This window comes from Polyergus mexicanus, unplaced genomic scaffold (assembly GCF_030449975.1).
Source record: "Polyergus mexicanus isolate NDT 795.1 unplaced genomic scaffold, iyPolMexi1.0 SCAF_6, whole genome shotgun sequence".
NCBI classification, from domain to species: Eukaryota; Metazoa; Arthropoda; class Insecta; order Hymenoptera; family Formicidae; genus Polyergus; species Polyergus mexicanus.
In genome coordinates this window covers 9,775,723-9,792,371 of record NW_027223326.1, presented here as the reverse complement: position 1 = coordinate 9,792,371, position 16,649 = coordinate 9,775,723, and the positions used below count along the sequence as shown (strand labels likewise).

Here is a 16,649-nt window from a genome sequence, read left to right as displayed (position 1 = left end):
ACACACTAGTCGCTACGACCGAAGAAAGCTACTTGAACTTTCACGACAGGATCGTATGCGACGAGCATGCTAATGTTAGAAAGATCTATGCGTCTCTCTTAATCGAACTCCGTGTATCTTTAATCAAATATGATTATTTAACTCAAAACTCAATCGAGATTCACTTTCATTATAATTAATTATATAAATTGAAAGAAAAAGTAAAACATTCATAACTTTTTCTACACTCAGCTGGATGCACTTATCGTGTATCATTTTCTGGTTAAAATATTTGTAACGAAATTAGCGTTTAACAAATGAAAAACTTTTTCAATTTTTATAGTAAATCGAAGATGGAGAAAACTATAATTCCATTTTTGTTTATTTAAATTATATATTTATACATTTGGAGAAAAATTGATGGATATATAAAAGATTAATAATAATAGTCAAAATAAATTCGATAAAGGAAACTTGTTACATTTTCGGAGATATGAAGCGACGTAATAACAAAGCTTTATTCTGTAATTAATTTTAAGATAGCTTGAAGCAACAGAATTTTCTCTCGAGACAACTGTTTGGATATATTTGACCTTAACATTAGAAAGCTATGAAAAAGAGACGGATTTATAGTTAAAAAGATGTAGTGAAAACGCGGAATGACACATTCTACGAAAGAAATGTTCGAACGTATCATATAATTAAACATCGAAGAGATACATGTTTTTTACAAGCTTAAAGTTGAATGAATTATGGTAAACATAACTCAAATGTTTTGTACATAATTATTTCTTCGATCATCCGTGAGAACATCGCGATATTATAAAAAGATGATCGCGGTTATATTTAAGCGTGCGATCGAGTTATTAAGAGGGATTATCCGAGGGAGACAGCCAGATGATTGAACACAAAAACCACGAAGCTATTACTACAACTCGTGATGCAACGACATCAATCTCGATCATCAATCTCGTTGATCGATCGTGATGTAATCTTTGCTTAATCATTCAATTCTGCATTATTTAAGGTAACAAATTTATTGATACAAACTAGATTTCCGAGGTTTTTTTTACACGTTTCGACGATTATTCGTCTCTTAAAAATTTGCGATTATTAGCGAGAGAATAGCTATCAATATTAAATTATCACACGTATACATGTATGTAATTAAGACATAAGTTAAAACTCGTTTTCATCATTTAATAAATGTCATCATTTAAAAAATTACATTGTGAGAAAAATCGAGTTATTGCTAATATTTCGAAGAAAGGAATTTTAAATATGTGTCAATTGGATTGTTGGACAGCTTTGACAGCTGAATCCAATCTGATTTCGTAATTCTCTATCAGCCACGATCGTCCAATTCCTTTCGAAATTCCTTCGAGCATGTATATATTATCTCTTCGAGAGATAACGACATCCCTGGTAGAAGAATGAACGATCATCACGTGTGTGCGCGACTTTCAATCAGTAAGAGCTTTCACCTTACGATTCGTTCTCATGAGCTCTCCGCCAAGGCCGTTTCGAGGATGTCGCACGACCTCTACGTCATCCTCGTAACTGGAATATGCATGCGGCTTATGCGCATGTTATCCTATGTAAGTGTACTTCGGGTAGATAAGACGGATAAATATTTAAGTCTCGGCTAGGGCGACGAGTTATAGCTTCGCTTTGCCGCCATGTGTTTCGTTTTAACTTCGACGCAACATGTTCGGTCGCTCGAATATTTGATAAACATCTAATTCTAAGATAGTAACCAGATGTGTACGTTAGTACCCTAACAGCGCGGAAAGTTGATGCAAGTGTTGCGAAAAATATCGCCGACATCGAAACGCGCGTGTCTCGTATAATAATATAATATTTCAATATATATCGTTTATATAAATTTTAGAAAGGATATTAAAATACCAAGAAAAAACGAAATCAAAATATAATACTTAATATCGTATAAATTAACGGATAAATTAATATCGTGAAATTAAAGTTCTGTCAGTTCGGACCAATACTTTTCATGCAAAGTATATATATATATATATATATATATATATATATATATATATATATATATATATATATATCTTATCGGATGCAACTTAATGGAAGTCGATGAAATAGCTCTGTGTACAATTTTGTATTTGTGCCGATTCCGGTATAAATTTAAGATTGGCAAGGAGGGCGATCGATCCGAGGTGGATTTCGCCAACAGACTGTGTTATGATTATCGCGGTATCAGCTCGAGTGCAGGTGTTAAGGCTTATCGACCGCTATTGCGATCGCATACGGAGGAAGACCAGACCACCCTCCGCGGACTATGTTATTGCCGACGTCCGCCAACGCGTTTGTCGTTAATCGACATCTCGTTATTGCGACGCGAGAGTAAATTCCTCTTATCGTAAACCGAACGATTCTTTCGCGGATCCACGATTCGTTGCGGCTCGCTGTAGCATTTGACTACCTTAGAACAAGACGATCTCTCCGAGCTCTGAACCCGGTTTGATTCTGAAATCCGATTCAGACTTGATAGCTTAAATCTCTCCATGATCCTCCGAGGATGGAATCGCAGGCAGAATTTATTCCCTCGACTCTCTTAGGATCTGAACCGTAGTATTTTTGATAAATGCCGACATTACATTCTTGCATATTTGCTTACGCATATTTTATTTATTGCGTCTATTGATATTAACGTTGAACAAGTATTGACGGGTGCATTTTGAAACAAGTGTTTATCAGGTACTTTATCATTACTCATACAGTTGTGGCAATCGTTTATTAAAGCTATCATCGCACTTACCACGCGCGACACCCATAGAATATTGAATGGTTAATTAGGAATCCGCGATTTATGTATCCGTCATTCAAACGAGTCAATGCTCTCGTCCTCGTTTCGCTTCAGCCTCGGTTTGCTGCTCGTCTTTCGCGACGACACGAATGTAAAATAAAAAAAAAGACGGGAGAGGAAACAATACACGTTCCATCATTCTGCGTTTTCATAAATTCGCGAATACGTCTGAAATATCTTATCACGTTCACATAAGAATAATTAGAGAGAATTCATCGTCTCCAGTATGACAGTTATACATATGTATCGATTGTCGCGTAACAGAGATATACAATAAATAGTAAAAAATTAATTTATAAAAATTAAAATAAATTAAGAATATTAAATTCTTTATTAATTTAAGTCATTTGGGGAACTTTTATATACCGAGAAAAAAAAAGAACGTCGTTTGCATTCGAAACAACATCATCGTGTTTTGAAACAACATCGTCATATTTCAAAGCGATCGAAGCAGCTTGGCACGAGCGCAACGTTAAATCCGATCGGCGAGCAATCTTTTTCTCCCTTTCTTTCCCGCGAAAAAAATCAATTCGGTGCAATGCTTGTTTGGACGATGGCCAGCGGCTTTGCACGGAATGCAATTAAATTTTGGACGCGTGATCTCATTGCAGGGAATAAGGTCGGGGCGAAGCCGGCTAGAACGGACCGATCGATTTCCTGCTTTGCAACTGTTGGCGGTCGCCCCGTGCCTGACATAAGCACCATGTGTTGTGCGAATAGAGCCACCCGGCTCTTTTATCAGACGCGTTCTAACAAACACATGTATGTGTATACAGAGTGGGGCATTTATATTGAGACACCTGAATATCTAAAAAATGAAGCAAGATAGAAAGAAATGTTTCGGACAAAAGTTATTCGGTTCTAAGGGGATCATAAGATGGTGCCATTAGTTTGACCTTGGGTGGAGGCGCTTCGGAGATTTCAATGTCAATCTTGTTTTTTTTTTAAACGGAAACACCCCAATTTTTTTACATAAATCGATTCCTTGCAATATTCTGCATAAAAAGTTATAGGGGTATGATGGCCAAAATTTAAGTCAATAATTACACAGCTCAATAAACATCAATGCAATATTTCGAACACGTGTCGAGATAAGAGAGCGAGAAAAGAATTTCTAGAATTTATATCAGATACTCGTATTTCGCGAAGATTATCTTCACGATCACGATAATTATTTTATGAATGAACTGTTGTCAACGAGCTTCAAATGTACTCGATAAGCAGATTAACGACTGTAACAGCTGTAGACATACTGTAGATTCCTTAAATAGATAATCGATAATCGCATATTCCAATCGCCGTAAAAAAATGTCCATTTAAAAATCGTACGGATTGCTGATGTTTATTAATCCTGTCTGGAAAATTCTACGTTAAAAACTATTAAAACATGTTAAAATAACTATTAAAACATATTAAAATAACTATTAACTATGACACGATAAGATAAAATAAAATTTAAAAAAGTAAAAATAAACCAGACATTAAAAAAACATAGTTTTTAAAAACATATCTTAATCTTTGCAAAACAGACAAAGTGCTGGAAGAGATCTTTTTTTCTTGCTAGCGATCGGAATATTTCATTAACATCAATTTGTGATATTTTCGTCAATTTTAATCTTTAATCGTGAACATGTCACTTACCTTGTGACAGCTTTTCACTTGTATAATTTATTGAATTTATCTTTAGCCTTTCTCTCTCGCGCACTAATAAAATATTAATTTTTCCCTATTACTCTTCCCCTCCTTGCCTTTTCTAAAATTGATTTCTTTAAATATATAATTTTATTTTATGTCGCGCAAGAAAATTCACCATTTGTAACGAGTTTCTATCCTCAACATTAAATTACGTAGCGGGTAAGTGAAGTTATGATAAAGTTTAAGTTTCCTTTGAGATCAAATCGACGTTTAGAATTAATGGAAAAACAAAGCATCCTTTATCCCTTTACATCTCCAATCACTTTTTAATTCACAAAGATCCCTTTACATAAAATGTAAAATGTCATCAGGATTTGAAAATGTTCGTCAAAAAATCGACCTCGAACTTATCAAGGAATCTCGGATTTTTTAAGCGCTCTTATCAATAAAAAAATTTACAGTTATCCAAGAATCTTCTTGGAATATTTTTCAATAAATCTAAGACATATGCTGAAAAGAGTACTATACATAACCGAGAGCTAAAAATGTAAAACGACAAAATGATAAATATCATCCGTAGATACTATTGATATTCACTCAAGAAATCTCCGAAGAAATCTCAAGGCGCAAATATTGATATCCCCAAAAACAGCTGTTCCGTAAAGATCAACATGAATCTAATCACTTATATATACGTCACTTGGGGCGGCAATGCTCGAAAAGAGACTGACTCTCTTTTTCTCTCTTTCTCTCTATCGGATGTTCCCTTTCGCGAACTAGATCCCCGACAAGCGTGGTTGACCGAGTGGCGAATGAACGCGTGCATAGAGCGTCGCGTTGGGTGCACGCGATTGACAACACGCGGCCGGTGTGTCGCGTACAGAAATAGATTCGACCGGTATATACAGAGTGTCCCCCGTACAAGAGGAGCACGCCACAGCGCGCACGCTTCGTGTTCTATTTTGTAGATTGGTTCAACTTTCTTTAAACTACTTTGAAGACTACTTGCTCTAAAGATTTGAAGCTATTCTTCCAAAATTACATCGTCGATTTCCCATGAAGATATATAAAACATTAAATATATTAAATTGGAGCAACAAAACTTTTTAATACGCGAAATAAGATTGAAGTTAATTTTAAATTTAATACCTCAAGATATACAATGTACGTTTTCTATCTCACGTTCCTTCTTATTTTTATTTTTCAACAATTTTTTCTAATTTTAATATATGTATTTATCGTGTTATATATAAAATATATGTCTTACATACATGTTACACAAAGAGCCAAATGTCGAATTATTATTTTTTATAAAAATTAATCCAGGTCATGTGTGAAATCTGGTGACTTCAGCTGTCCATATAGATTCTATGTGCGACTTCGATGCACTCCAGGGAGTCCGCTTATAGATCCCAGTTATAGATAATTATATTTGAATTATTTCTCTGTCGTCAATGATGAAAACTGATCCACGCCAACTTGACATGTATCCGTCTTGCAAACAATTCGCGAACTATATATATCGCGGCGTGATATCTAAATGGAATTGCAGGATCTCTGCAAAACATCCGCTTTACGCATAGATTAGAAATCGAGATCGAACAACACAATAGAATCAAACATCTTACGGTTATAAGATTTAAACTTTGGTTTACATTAAGTTCTGACTTACTCCGAGTTTTATTCGCCTAACACGAAGGTCGTATTTGATATTGTTTTGTACGTGTATAGAGAAGGCATGTTATATAAAAATTATATTAAACTTATTATTATACATTAAAAAGATAGTGAATTCAAATCGCTTTATTTAATCGCGGGATAAATCGATATTTTATTTAATTTCTTCACATTTTTATAATCGATATTTTATATAAACGACAACAGTTGTATCTTAGGGGTCTATTCTGTAATTTTTAACGATATCGATACATGTCATTGCGCAGCTAAAACATATCGGAAAATAGCTGCGCAATACGATACCTATAACGACATCGTTAAAAGTTACAGAATAGGCCCTTTAGATAAGATAATAATTTGTCTACCATAAAAAGTCTCAATCTACTATAAAGTCATTTCAGAGGATGAAGTAACTCGAATTGATACCGTAATCAATTTACCGAGTATGTTTAAGTCAGGAAGCGCTTTTCACTTCATATATATAATTCGTCTTAATTATTAAATTTGTTTTAAGTTTTCATACGTAATTGGATGACGCACTCGTTTAGAGGATGTCGAAAATTTCTTCCGCGTTTATCCTCGACTATAAATTTTCTCAATTTGCGATATCGAGACGAATATATTATAGGAATTATGAGAGAATCCGTTGAAATTTCAACCCAGTAGAAAAATAGATCTGAAATTCGTCAAAAGCGCGTTCGTAGACAAAAGAAAGAGAACGCAGGATAATTCTAGGATTCTAGGACGTCGTATCCGGAGGATATCGCAGAATATCATCGGCTTTCGCCGATGAAATTCATTCTTTGATAAAAACGTCCGCTCTCGTTCAACGAAAATTTAATAATGCTTTCATCGAGACACTGTGCGTGTAATAAAAAAGCGAAAAGTGCGTAATTAAAGTGATATAGCTCTGGTTATTCCCGCCTCGCGTTTCGTCTATTATCAGTAACACTTTACAGCTCGTGGTATATGTATTATCGCGTGAATTTAAAAATTGCAGCCATCAGTTATCTTCGCGAAGCGCGACACGGTATCATTAAACATTATTAATATCAAGAGATCATTGTACATAGTTCTATTCGTATAACGGTTTTGATTATTTCATCCAATTGCGCGTTATTTAAAGAAATAGTTTTATAACGGGATTTAATTTCTTTAAGCATCCGATATATAACTATCGTTGCTTTTTTTTCCTCCCGTGAAGGGTAAACGCGTCTACTAAATTGCGATCGCGTCGAGAGATGTGTGGGCGGTGATCGCGTATCTCGCCAACGGATAAACGAAAGCGGAAGTAAACTATGCGCAGCGAAACTCCGTCGTGGATAGAGCGAAATTTTGCGTTCCCTCTACAACGAAATTACACTGAATATATCCAATTATTGTCCTCATATAAGGAAACTTCGATGCGACGTGATCTTCGCCGTAAACGGAATTAGCCGTTGTTTACGCGACTCGCTGTTCTCTTGACAAATGCAATTTCCTCGCTGAGAAAAAGAAAAAGGAAACAAACTTTATTAGAAATTCTTGCTCGTGAAAAGGTTAATCATCGATGATTGAAGAGTTAACGATCAACTTGAATAAATCGCGAAACGTAATTGAATTTGTATGTCGTAACTCAAATCAATTCGATTTGTTGCTTAATTTACGCGATAATAAACCGTCATCATAGATAGTGTCATGTATATCGTGTCTTCTATAATTAACGAGAATAAAATATTTCAATTGATAAATATTTCACAAACTGATACGAGTTTCGTATCATGTGTGAATGAGAGGCTTAGTCATTCCTAACAAATAATGTAAACTTTATATCATATAAAGCCTATCAATCCGTAAAGAGAGAGAAAGAGAGATAAAACATTTTATTTTATAAATATTCGATAACAAATCTGGTTTGTACGTAGTTTTTTTTTTTTTTTTTTTAGGATTTATAAGCATGTATTGTACATTTATCTTTTTGTTTTATTTATTTATAATTTAGTTGCCATTTTTCTTTTATGCTTTAATCTATTTGTTCATTTATCCTCTATGGGATCATTTCGTAACACGCGAGATTCATCGGAGATCATTTAATTTATATAATGCAAAATATGCAACAACAAGATCAAAAATTTTGTTAGGTACATTTTTCTCGAGATACACGAGAATATTGTAATCGAACACAGATTCTCCGATGTTTCATAATCGTCGCCAATCAACTGAATTGTTTATAACCATCACGAAAATACAATTTAGAAGTGGCAAAAGGCGTCGATGAAAACATCGATAGCAATGTCGAAATGGATAGTAGGAATCGGATCACTTTTGCTTTTTAACGGAAAACGTATTATCGCTAAAGAAGATAGACTCATCGTAGTGCGGAATATGTAAGATAGCTACTCACCAGCGATCGCCTCAGCCGCGCATCCTCCCGAAATGCTCTCTCTCTCTCTCTCTCTCTCTCTTTCTCCGGCGCCTCCACCTCCGCCTCTTCCTCCGTCGCCGCTTCTGGTCGAACAGCAAGCCGGTGGCCGCGACGCACCACTTGAAATCCTTCGCGGAAAATCCGTCGCGCGGAATTCCGCTCGCCAAGTCACGAAGAGTGACGCGGCGCGGACTCGCGCATCTCACCGGGACGGCGTTTTTCTTTTCTCTCCCTTGAAGTTTGCTCGCGGACGACGACACACGTCGCGGACGGAGGAGGACCGGGTCTGACACCGCGAAGAGATCGGAGTTACTCTCGCTAATCAACGAGATATTACCGGTTCGAGACGGGAGAGGATATTCCCGGAGCGTAACGAGTTTTTGGCTCGCCCTGTCGAAAGGATGGGGATGAGGGACAGGAGAGAGGAGAGAAGGATACGTTTGTTGTGTGTGTGTGTCGAGAGAGCGGCGAGGAACGAGAACGCGACGCGACAAACGAGGGAGGAGAGTCTGATAATTCGATACGATTTGACTGGACGAAGACGGTTACGTTTCGCGCGTCATGTCCGCGTCGCGGCGAGAGAGACATGGAAAGAACAAATGTAAGGAAGAAGGGTGAACGCGCGCGCGATGCGAGAAGAAACCTCCCTTTAAATACGAATGCGCTGCTCGAGCGACAGCATCCGACTGCACTGAAGTTGACCGAAGCACTGAAGTTGGTGCGGAGCGCGTGGAAGCGCGCGACGCTACCAGTGGCGCCGCGCAGCGGTCATTTTCGTTACTAGGAAACGTCACACGTGTCAATAACTTGTCGCAATATAACGAAACGTTATATATCAAGCCTGTTTTACATGATTTATAATTTCTAACGAAATTCGTGATAGAATTCTGCTTGTAATCTTACATATCGTGTAATATAAAAAATATTTGAAAAGATTTACGCATATAGGATAAGAATCATAGCGTTTATCGGTCGTCGGATGAGAAAGTACTTATTTTATCGATTTATACAATGGTCGATCGCGCGTTTATCGACACTTAAAATGTTTGCAGCGATTTTTTAGAAAAAAAGGACGGCTAAACGCTAAACGTTATTATTCTTTCAGTGTTCCTGTGTGTTAACTGTATTTTTTTTTCATATAACATGTAGCAGAAGATAGAAAAGATTTTTTTAGAGAACCGCTGTCAATAATGTGTAAAAAAGAAAACAAATCGACCAAAACAAAAACAGCCAAACCCGATAAGTAACATCCGCAATCAATATAAGACTATAATACGTACTGTATCCATGCATTATATTTATATAGGTTCGTACGTTTTAGCTGCACCTTCCATATGGAAAAGGGAAACGGATCGACACGGCCAGACCTTAGAAGGGAGAAGGAGAAAACGAACGAAAGTGTAGATGTATAGAAGGTACAACCGAACCACGTGACACAGAGCGCTGCGTCTACGCCAGGCGCGCCTGGCACGAGCCGCAATACAGCTCCGTTGACGTTTCGCCGACCTCTCGCTTTCGGTCGACCGTTAGTAGGCCACGATCGTCGTTGGCCGTCGCGATGAACGTTATCGTCGTGGTCGCACGCCGGCAGCGCGACATCCGCGTCCTCGAGACGGCCCGCGGCATCGAGCCGCGATTCCCGTCTCAACGTCGAGATTGAGCTGGCACGAGCGTCACATCGTGCAACGAGTGCACGAGCACGAGGTGAGAGAACAAGACAGAGAGAGAGAGAGAGAGAGAGAGAGAGAGAGAGATAAGAATTCCGTCTGCATTCGATGGATAAAGAGCGAGGAAGAGAGAGTGATGAAGTCTCCCCCTCCTGTTTACAATTCCCCTGTGCAGTCAATGTTTATCGCCGCGTAATCGCTGTCAAACGGAACGAGAAGCGGAATTCGCGCATCCGTCGACGATGCAGCAGCTTCAAGCGTGCGACTTTGTCTCCTGCTTTTTTCTTCTCATTGCAAATGAACAAATCTCCCCGCTCCTTTCGCGCTTACATTCAGCATCACATCAGCATCAGCAGTAGTAGTGCTGTACGATTCCACGAGCCGGTCTCATACGCGATATTCGCGTTGCGTTTTATAGACAGTAAACGCGGCGATCGGATCGCTACGTTGCGTTAATTAACTGAGAAAAAAACGAATGAAAGACAAATAAAAAGGACTGCTCTGATTGTGAAAGATCGATGCAAACGGAATCGATTTTTCATTCGCATACTTGGTAAAATCAGATTAAATTAATATATATATATATATATATATATATATATATATATATGTGATACGAGTATTTAGAGTCGCGAGACACGATACAAAGTGCGTGTCGTCCTTGTCAATTGATGGACGGAATTTTTTACGGGAGAACGCGTTTGATAATTGTCCGCAGTTGTGCTTGTATGCGAAATTTATTATACGCTATATTATGCCGCGAGATGATAATGCTCGACAGATAGCGTACGGCTTCGATGAACGTAGAGGAATTTTCGCGATCGACGAACCATGACGAGGTTTCATTTAGCAGGGAATATTTCGCACAAGGTGAGACGAATTGCGTTCCAGTTATGCGTAATTAATTACAATCGATCGTTTCGCGCTCTCGCATCTTATCGTGTTCCCCATTCCTTCGCTATCGCTCAACTGTAAAAAAAAAATATACTCTTTTTATCGTTGACGTGATTTTATTTAATTAAATTCACCGCTGTTTCTTATCTTCCCGCGATTACGTGATTATCAACGGAATTTTTTAATGAGTACAAAGATTTAAATTATTGACATTATTCTGTGCAATTATGTTTTAATTATAGAGAGCAATTGCTTATATCGTATTTAATTATTCTGCTTCTGGAATAATGTATTTTTTAAGATGTAAACATTTTACAATCTTCTCTCAATTATTGAATATTTGTTGTTTGTCGTTTTCTGTCATTAGATAAAAATTTATTTGTTTATTATATTATATTTTAAAAAAAGTACGAAGAGAAAGGAAAGCAAATTGCTATATTTAAAATCTTAGAAATGCATTAATTCCTGTAAATGTTCTTTTTATAATATAATATCTTTTTGGCTAAATGTTTTTATAGCTTCAATTGTATTTTCCCATTATTATTTTCAATCTATGTAAACCATCTTTATCTTGTTCAAGTTCCTGCACTTTATAGGAATAAGGATGTCGAAGCGGCTGAGTTTCTATGGTCTGGTAGCCCTGGCGTCCATCTGCATCTTCTTCCTAGCATTTAATCAGCGCTACAGCAGCTACCTCGAGCATCGACTGCAGCCGGTGATATCGGTCAGTAAAAATTCGGAGGTGGGGATTGCTCTAAATTGAGTCACGCCAAACACGCTCTTTCTGATGGTAAAGTCTTTTGCACCTCTAACTTTTTTTTTTTTTTTTTTTTTTATCAATCTCTTACACATTAACGATACTTGGCGAAACGAAAACTCCGCGTAAAAGATCGACGCATATTCTTCTTTCTCCCTTTATATTTCCCCATCTCAAATTCCCTTCCTCTTTCATGCACCATTTCAGGACTATCGTTTACAAAATATTATCGGAGACCGCTGTATCAGCGGATAATATTTTGTAAATTGTACAAAATGTGTTATCGAGGATGTTGTCGAGGAAAGATAGAAAAGATAGACAAATTTAAAGTTAATGATTTATGATACTAGAATTTTTCGAAATGTTGTTGATTAATCTTGTTTGTAATATTTGATTCTGCGTACTGATAATGCATATTGTCGTTTAATAAATCTTTTTTGTACATCTGATTACAATGTCTGGAAAACAGGTGCAATATAATTATTATGGTTAGCATGCTTGCGCGTAGACTCTCACTTTTATAGCAATTCACACTCTTAATTTATATGATAATATAATAGTCATATAGTGTGTGTGTGTGTGTGTGTGTGTGCGCGCGCGCGCGCGCGCGCGCGCACACACACACACACACACACACACACACATATATATATACTTGCACTTGCATCCTTCAAAAACATTAATATATTACCTAAACTGAGAAAGAGGGAGAACAAGAATTTCTCTATATCACATCAATCGTAGATTCGCGCTCACAACGCACAATCAAAACGCTAAAACGTCGATGCTTTCTTCTTCGATATAGGATGTTGAGATAAGGCCAAGGACCACGAAAATTCAAGAACCGGTAACGGTAAGCCAGGTATGCACGTATGTATCGCGATTCGAGTAACGCAAGTTGTCATCCTCATTTTTCGTTAGAACTTGTTTGCTGTTAGAATGCCAATTGTCGCTTGATTACCTTATTTTATCGTGATATTAACGCAAATCAAATAAGAAAAGAAATTAGCTTTATAGGAATACTTATTCTTCATTTGATCTATTTTGTATTGTATTACTCTCGATAATTAATGAAATGCTATATATATATATATATAGAGAGAGAGATTTTTACGGACAAAACATTAAAACATTATTAATTATTTATCTATAACAAAATATTATTAATTGTTATTAACTGTCAGCAATTAATTACCTCTTATCAATTAACCATTATTGTTAGCTATTAATGTAATAATATAGAAACAATTATATATATAAAATAGATAAGTAGAATAAAGAAAACGTGAAATAGAACTATATTTTCTATAAAAAAGATTAATGCTTCTTTATAAGCTTTATTTTCCTTTATTGTGTACCGCTGCGCACTTGACTTTATCGATTAGATTAAAATCAATTCAGTGAAGTGTTATATTACTTATTATTTATTAGCATTACTCTTCACTAACGCATTTCCCATTTTTTAATAATACTTGCAAGTAAATTTTCGCTTTGCTTATTTAAGAAATTATGTGAAGTTATATAAACAAATACTCCTCTGTGTGATTAAACAAATTAATATTTGTACAAGTCTACGAGATTTAAAGTTTTATTCTCATTAAACTAGCGGCGTGATTAAAATATGCCTGTGTTGTAGAAGTCTGCTATGCGATTGAGTCACAAAAAAATTTGAACTTCTGTTTATTTATTTGAGATATGTTGTATATACGCCCCTCTTTCATTATATTGAAGTATGTTTTAACACTGTGCATTTATTTGGATCGATATCGCTAACGAAATAACGGTCGCTATAATAATTCTTTTTTTGTAGTAATCGGTTTATCTTTTAGGCTTATATTACTGGATACACAGAAAATGCTACGATCACCGAAATTCAGGAAGTAATTGATCAACAAAGAAGGGCGATTAAAAGGGAAATGGAAAATTATGAATACCCAAATGGAAGATATGGGGTAAACGTGAGGTAAGTTTTATATACGCTAGAGAGATTGTCACTTTCGCAAGTGTATCTTTAAAAAAATTAGTGCATTCTCCATGTACCATAGCAAACTTGAAGATCTGGTGATGGAAAAAGGTGGCCGACCCGTGAGGAGTATAATCCTGACGAGTTGGCGAAGTGGCAGCACGTTCCTCGGCGACGTGGTAAATGCGCATCCGGCCAATTTTTATCATTACGAACCGTTGCTGGATTATGGAATTGTGCAAATCAGAGAGCCGCCGCTCGCCGATGAATCCTTGATGAGGATCATCTCTCTGCTGAATTGCGAATATAAAGAGCTCGGTAATTTTATACGCCTTGAGTTTGCAATCATATCGGTTAATGATCAATCATATACAATTGTAATTGCAGATAGGTATTTGAATTATGGGAAGACTCATCCTTGGGTCTTCAATCATAATACGCACTTGTGGCGACAGTGCCAGGCGCACAAACGCGTCTGCTGGGACCCGCGTTTCGTCGCCAAGTTTTGCCGACTCTTCCCATTCCAATCAATGAAGCTCGTACGATTGAGGTTGCGTGCAGCAGAGACGCTTTTGGCTGAAGAAAAGTAAGAATATGATAAGCTTTAAAACGTCTAAAAGTCGTTTTTTACATCTTGTTCGGATATATTATATCGCTTCACATTATAAAATAATCCTAAAATATAACAAATATTTATTTTTATTATAGTTTAGGTGTGCGATTAGTTCTACTCATTCGCGATCCAAGAGGCATTCTGCAATCTAGAAAACACAGGGAATGGTGTCCCGCTAAACCCGATTGTTCCGATCCAGCTCTGGTTTGCGCCGATATGGTGTCGGATTTTAATGCGGCAGTAGAATTCTCGAAAAAATACCCACGTTCTTTCAGGTATACTGCATTGCTTTTCCAAATCATATAGACTTGATATTTATTGCTAAAAATTGATTTCACATGCGAAGCGATCTTGTCTTAAATCAAGTGTCATGTTAATAAATATGATACTCTCAATGCGGGAAAATCTCTGAACATACTTTATACGTGATAAACAGAGTAGTGCGCTACGAGGACCTTTCCGTGGATCCCTACAGGCATGTGAAGGAGCTTTACAATTTTTACGGTTTGAACTTTCACGCGAATGTGAAGAGATTCCTGGACACACACACAAAGAACGATGTGGGCGGTGTATCAAGCACCTTCCGGAATTCCAAAGTCGCGCCGTTTCACTGGCGGGCCGATTTAGACTTCGAGGAGGTACGCGAAATACAGAGGGTCTGCATGACCGCCATGCAACTGTGGGGATACGTGATGGCCTTAAATTCTACTCACCAAAAAGACTTTGATCCTATCACAAATTACCGGCTTCAGTTATGACAACTGGCAGACATGCTCAATGTAGATATGATGTATAGCGGCGTATCGGTATAGCGAACGGTAATGGTCAGGTAAATGCCGTAGTTCATATAAATATTCAGCAAAAGGTGCTAATGGGGTCACTCAGGAAGATAGCGACATAACAAGAAGAATGAATGCCGATTTATTCGAGAGAGTAACTTACTCGAATCGTAAACCTCGTGAAACCAATAAAGCTGTTTCTGTAAAAGGTGACAGATGAAAACGAGGTACGTTTGTAATTATCGAACTATGAACAAAGATTAGGGTAAGTTTTCGAGAGCCTGATGTGTGACAAAAATATGTAATGTCTAATCATATCGACGCAAACGTTGCAGATGTATTCAAAATGTTTCTAAATATACCGCGAGTCTTTTGAAAGAATATTTTATGTCTGATGTATATGAATTACTTTATTGATATTAATTCTAACTATTAACAGCTTGTAAAAAGATATTCATAGTAATCAAGTTTAAATTATATATATTTATAAGAGATTGATTTATGTTTATTTTTCAATCTCATTGATCCAATCATACATTGTTATTCAACCGAATTTGGAAGTATAATGCTGGAAATTTGTCTAATTGAATGTGCTGATCGCGGGAAGATTTTAATCATTTAATGAATATATGAACGGAAGCTAAATCCCATAACGGATTAGGATCGAGTATTGAAACATTAGAAATCATTGGCAACGTTGCGAATCTATATCTCTAGCTATCTGAAATTAAAATATTCACCGAGATGACATAATGTGATTCATTAAAGAAAAGAGGAATACGATCGCGCGCAATATCAATTAACTCGTTCACGTCAACGGAACATTCGACGTTATCTCTTGCTCACATGGCGATCGCTGATAAAGCTGACTACGCGGTGTATGTCAAGGACGAGAATGCGAGAGTTTCCATTCCACCGGCCTTCGGCGCGACCGGCAACAAATTATTAAAAGTGTACAGACGCGACCAACTCGCCCACGAGCGCGTGTGATTTTTATAATGTACGATACAGAATCGTATATCATTGCACACTTTATAGATAAAGGATAGAAATCTTGCGAACCGTTTGTTGGCGACTTAGTATAAGAATACTTTTTTGAATCTTTACACACTAGTTATTGATTATCCTAGACAGCCCAGACGGGTACACTTTAGTTATGTATGTATGTATATATATATTTATTTAATTATAGTACAATTACGTTACAATATATATATATATATACTTAGTATTTCTTGTGTCTTTGTGTTATACACTGAGTGCTTGATTACAATCTGCTCTCCGTGTGATCGATCAAGTTTTACCATGCATTCACTTAAAGTAGAATTAGTTTACTTCGATAAATATTTTACGTTATTAATATTGTTACAACCGAATTTGAATGTTGAGGAATTAAAAATGAATATTATACTTCTTTTTCTCTTCTTTGTTTATATATATAT

The 16,649-nt window shown here is 36.7% G+C and overlaps 2 protein-coding genes across 10 annotated transcripts in view; one reads left to right on the top strand and one right to left on the bottom strand.

The window, feature by feature from the left end:
• Positions 1–9,231, bottom strand: part of LOC138934281 (beta-1,4-glucuronyltransferase 1) — a 31,278-nt gene extending 22,047 nt beyond the window's left edge. The window contains exon 1 of the mRNA XM_070297867.1: positions 8,514–9,231. The gene's annotated coding sequence lies outside the window, so the exon portion shown is untranslated. The remainder of the gene's footprint in view (positions 1–8,513) is intronic.
• Positions 9,232–9,665: 434 nt separating this feature from the next.
• LOC138934282 (carbohydrate sulfotransferase 5) lies at positions 9,666–16,624 on the top strand. Of its 9 annotated transcripts, none has more exons than XM_070297881.1 (9): positions 9,666–9,777; positions 9,856–10,238; positions 11,692–11,819; positions 12,658–12,714; positions 13,682–13,815; positions 13,898–14,133; positions 14,203–14,401; positions 14,524–14,703; positions 14,865–16,624. In XM_070297881.1, the coding sequence occupies exons 3-9, from the start codon at positions 11,700–11,702 to the stop codon at positions 15,184–15,186; spliced, it is 1,248 nt and encodes a 415-aa protein (XP_070153982.1). In that variant the 5' UTR covers positions 9,666–9,777; positions 9,856–10,238; positions 11,692–11,699; the 3' UTR covers positions 15,187–16,624. The 9 variants fall into 9 exon arrangements, with proteins under 9 accessions (XP_070153982.1, XP_070153980.1, XP_070153983.1 ...); XM_070297874.1 differs by lacking the exons at positions 9,666–9,777; positions 9,856–10,238 and adding exons at positions 10,263–10,754; positions 10,920–11,071; XM_070297879.1 differs by having other exon boundaries at positions 9,666–10,238.
• Positions 16,625–16,649: the final 25 nt, after the last annotated feature.